The 4,222-nt window shown below is 29.9% G+C and overlaps 2 protein-coding genes across 2 annotated transcripts; one reads left to right on the top strand and one right to left on the bottom strand.

The window, feature by feature from the left end:
• Positions 1-212: 212 nt before the first annotated feature.
• On the top strand, positions 213-1,155 carry LOC119604874. Its single transcript, XM_037957765.1, has 2 exons — positions 213-476; positions 537-1,155. The coding sequence occupies exons 1-2, from the start codon at positions 301-303 to the stop codon at positions 1,099-1,101; spliced, it is 741 nt and encodes a 246-aa protein (XP_037813693.1). The 5' UTR covers positions 213-300; the 3' UTR covers positions 1,102-1,155.
• A 1,452-nt stretch (positions 1,156-2,607) lies between these two features.
• Positions 2,608-3,665, bottom strand: LOC119604873. The gene is made up of 2 exons (XM_037957764.1): positions 3,380-3,665; positions 2,608-3,312 (listed from the first exon to the last, which is right to left on the bottom strand). The coding sequence occupies exons 1-2, from the start codon at positions 3,562-3,564 to the stop codon at positions 2,673-2,675; spliced, it is 825 nt and encodes a 274-aa protein (XP_037813692.1). The 5' UTR covers positions 3,565-3,665; the 3' UTR covers positions 2,608-2,672.
• Between the last annotated feature and the right edge of the window lie 557 nt (positions 3,666-4,222).

The following is a 4,222-nucleotide window of genomic DNA, read 5'->3' as shown; positions in this document are numbered from 1 at the left end:
TACGTATTTATATACTTTGACAACGGATGTTATTGAAAAATTATAAACTCTTTGGTGTCAAATTGGTATCAGGCGTGTATATGTATTACCTTTTCCCTCTCTGTAGTATGTGTAGTATGTGTATGTATACCTGATATTTATTTAATCTCTGAAATTTCATTGGAACAAATGTGTTTCATAAAAAAAAAACATCATTATCAATTAAATACTGCCAACAATCATATATAAAAAAGTATTATATTCAGATGATTAGTATCAATTTTAAATTCTACTTGTAACCTTTAAAAATATATATTCCCCATGATGAAATTCCAAATAATTTATTTAACTATCATTTCTAATATATATTTTGTTAAAAGTGATGAAATTTTAACAAATGAATTTACTTTATTGCAAAATAAATTATTTGCCGATGTATTAGATACAAAAGAGAGACTCGAACATTTAAAAGAATCTGTGGATATTTTAAATAAAAGGTATATATGTATGAGTATTAAAATTTTGATTAATATTTTATAGTTTTAACAAATTTACAGACATTTGCAACAGATCAATGGCTTGAAAGATGTAGTTGCCACATGTCATAAAACTGACACTGGCATTGAACCCTTGCTAAATAGTGAAGATATGTGCGAAGAAATAATATTTTACTCTAATGAAACTCTAAGCAAATATGCCCAGTTTAATGATAAACTTCTAATAAAATTAGCAGACAGTCATAGAAATCAGAGTCAACATTTAGATGCAATTTTAAACCATCGTAATGTTGAGAATGAATGCCAGCTTGAAAATCCTCAATTAATAGCAACATCTACGGAAAATTTTTTAACTGAAATTGATATTAAAATCAATAAATTTGAAGAACAATTAAGTCAATTTGAATTTTTGGAAGAAAAACTTACATTACAGCAAAAGAAATTTGCTGAATTTAATGAAAATCAAATGAAATTATTAACGAAAATCAAAGATAAATTATTGAAAAATGAAGAACAATTTGTAAAATATCAAAGAGAGTTGCCGGATATAAATAATTTTTCGAATAAAATAAATAATCTAGCAAACTGGAGACACTGGGGACACCGACATATACCCAGACAATAGGAATCATTTAAATAAGTTGTTGGTTATATGAAAATAAAAATTGTAAATAGTTAAGATTTGTTTTATTTTAGTGTTTGTGAAATATTTATACCCTACAGCACAATAGTGCATTTGTGACACCCGAAAATATTGATTCTACACCCATCTTAAAGTATACCATTCTTCTTAGAATCACTTCCTGAGTTGATTAAACTATGTCCGTCCATCCGTCCGTCCGTCTATCTGTCTGTCTGTGTGTTCATGTAAACCGTGTGCGCACGCTACATGTCGCAATTTTTTAGATAATTTGATGAAATTAGTCCAAGGATGAACGCTATTGAAAAAGGTTGGAATAGTTCAATTATTTCTCTCAATTTCACTGTATTTACATACAAAATGATTAGATACCAATCTTCTTAGAATCACTTCCTGAGTTGATTAAACTATGTCCGTCCGTCCATCCGTCCGTCCATCCGTCCGTCTATCTGTCTGTCTGTGTGTTCATATAAACCGTGTGCGCACGCTACAGGTCGCAATTTTTTAGATAATTTGATGAAATTCGTCCATGGACGAACGCTATTGAAAAAGGTTGGAATAGTTCAATTATTTCTCTCAATTTCACTGTATTTACATGCAAAATGATTAGATACCAATCTTCTTAGAATAACTTCCTGAGTTAATTAAACTATGTCCGTCCGTCCGTCCATCCATCCGTCCGTCTATCTGTCTGTCTGTGTGTTTATGTAAACCGTGTGCGCACGCTATAGGTCGCATTTTTTTAGATAATTTGATGAAATTCGTCCAAGGATAAACGCTATTGAAAAAGGTTGGAATAGTTCAATTATTTCTCTCAATTTCACTGTATTTACATGCAAAATGATTAGATACCAATCTTCTTAGAATAACTTCCTGAGTTAATTAAACTATGTCCGTCCGTCCGTCCATCCGTCCGTCTATCTGTATGTCTGTGTGTTCATATAAACCGTGTGCGCACGCTACAGGTCGCAATTTTTTAGATAATTTCATAAAATTCATCCAAGGACGAACGCTACTGAAAATTATTGAAATCGTTCAATTATTTTTCTCAACTTCACTGTATTTACATACAATATGATTAGATACCAATCTTCTCAGAATAACTTCCTGAGTTGATTAAACTATGTCCGTCCATCCGTCCGTCCATCCGTCTGTCTGTGTGTTCATATAAACCGTGTGCGCACGCTACAGGTCGCAATTTTTTAGATAATTTGATGAAATTCGTCCATGGACGAACGCTACTGAAAATTATTGAAATCGTTCAATTATTTTTCTCAACTTCACTGTATTTACATACAATATGATTAGATACCAATCTTCTCAGAATAACTTCCTGAGTTGATTAAACTATGTCCGTCCATCCGTCCGTCCATCCGTCTGTCTGTGTGTTCATATAAACCGTGTGCGCACGCTACAGGTCGCAATTTTTTAGATAATTTGATGAAATTCGTCCACGGACGAACGCTATTGAAAAGGGTTGAAATCGTTCAATTATTTCTCTCAACTTCACTGTATTTGCATACAATATGATAAGATATAAAATTTCATTTAATATTTCAAAATTTCTTAACATAATGATGAGAATGGCGATAATGTTGACCTCTATGATGACCATGACGACAATTTCCTGTTTCCCAACATCTCTGACGATAACTTTCATGTTCGTTTTTACGAATGATATAGTCATCTAAAGTTTTACTAGCTTCTTGTATTATGGGCAGTTGTTTTTCTAAATTTTCAAAATATTGATTCTGTGAATCTAATTTAGCATTAATTTCAGCCAAAATGCTGGACAAATTTTCAGAGTTTTTCACCAGAACTTCTTCTTGCTTGTTCAGATTCTCTATTTTCTCTTTTAAAATATCACAACGTGTAATATGTTTGTCCAATTTTTCTAAAATATTAGTTATCCTATATTGAATATCAGAAGAAATATTTTCATTTCTATTAATAGGACATTTTGTTGCAGCTTCAATTATTTGGTATATGGTTTGAGTTTTGTTCCAAAATAAATTGTCATTGATATTAAGTAAATTTTCTGTGTCATTGTTTAAATTTAATAATTTGCTATTGAAATCAGTGTAAAATTCTTGTATTTTTTCACTTTGATTAATTGGAATTTCAGGGATAAATTCTGTTTTATCTGAGGCGTTGTTGGGCGAGTCACCAAATATAATATCCGCTTGTTGATTAAAACTAGGGCGAGAAAATATACATATTTATATATATTCCTTCAGGTATCATGAGAATTTCGAAAACTTACCCTTTAAGCAATTGTTCAACTTCCCTATCCAGTTCTGCCACAATTTCCTTGAGAGTTAATATTTGTTTATAGAATTCTTTGTGATTCTCTTTAACATCCACATTTGTATTATCTTCTGTTTTGGCCAATTTAAGATAACCAATTAATGCTAAAATAAATATGTACTCTTTTACTTTTAAAAACATTTTTCTAAAAGTAGTCAAAGCTGTTAGGATTCGCGTTTATACTGATTTTTGTTTCATATTTAAATTTTGTTAATTTCAATGAATAAGGCAGACTTATAATTCTCATATAATACCCTACATAAAGTACATACCGAAATATTATGCCATAGAAATCACGCTAAAATGCTTTAGATTGTGAGTAAATTCTTATTAAAGAATTAACGTAAGTTTTACTTTGTAAGGTTATTAAAAGTTGCTCTATTCTTTAAAGTAAAAAACAAAAAAATTTAATTATTTTTAACATCGCAAAAAAACCCAACGCTTATCATCACAAATTATTTATTTTTAACAATATTTTCTAATTAATATAAATTTTGATAAGTTAATATTTATTTATATGTGTACTTAAAATATATTATATTTAATTATGTGTATGTGTGTTTATTTATACACACATATTTAAATATATTATCACTGAGAGCAAGAGAGTATGTAACGAACAATTATTGAGCACAAAGCTTGACTTTATTTAGAATTCCTTGGTATTAAGCTAAGTTCTGCGATTGACTTAATTTTTTATACCCACCGCTAAAAAAGATATATTTATTTCGTAAATATCATAATAATGACCTAAGACTCATCAGTTTGTTTATCGTATAACAGGAATAAACAAGATCGG

The sequence above is a fragment of the Lucilia sericata genome, unplaced genomic scaffold (assembly GCF_015586225.1).
Source record: "Lucilia sericata isolate MDLA Ls3-8-SP2 unplaced genomic scaffold, ASM1558622v1 Contig000439F_arrow, whole genome shotgun sequence".
NCBI lineage: Eukaryota > Metazoa > Arthropoda > Insecta > Diptera > Calliphoridae > Lucilia > Lucilia sericata.
This window is presented reverse-complemented; position numbering and strand designations above follow the sequence as displayed.

Excerpts from the sequence above, each read along its gene's own strand:
- LOC119604874 (XM_037957765.1), top strand. The coding sequence starts at position 301 with ATGATGAAATTCCAAATAATTTATTTAACTATCATTTCTAATATATAT. Across the intron at positions 477-536 it reads GTGGATATTTTAAATAAAAG|ACATTTGCAACAGATCAATG; the intron begins GTATATATGTAT and ends ACAAATTTACAG.
- LOC119604873 (XM_037957764.1), bottom strand. The coding sequence starts at position 3,564 with ATGTTTTTAAAAGTAAAAGAGTACATATTTATTTTAGCATTAATTGGT. Across the intron at positions 3,313-3,379 it reads GTTGAACAATTGCTTAAAGG|TTTTAATCAACAAGCGGATA; the intron begins GTAAGTTTTCGA and ends TTCTCGCCCTAG.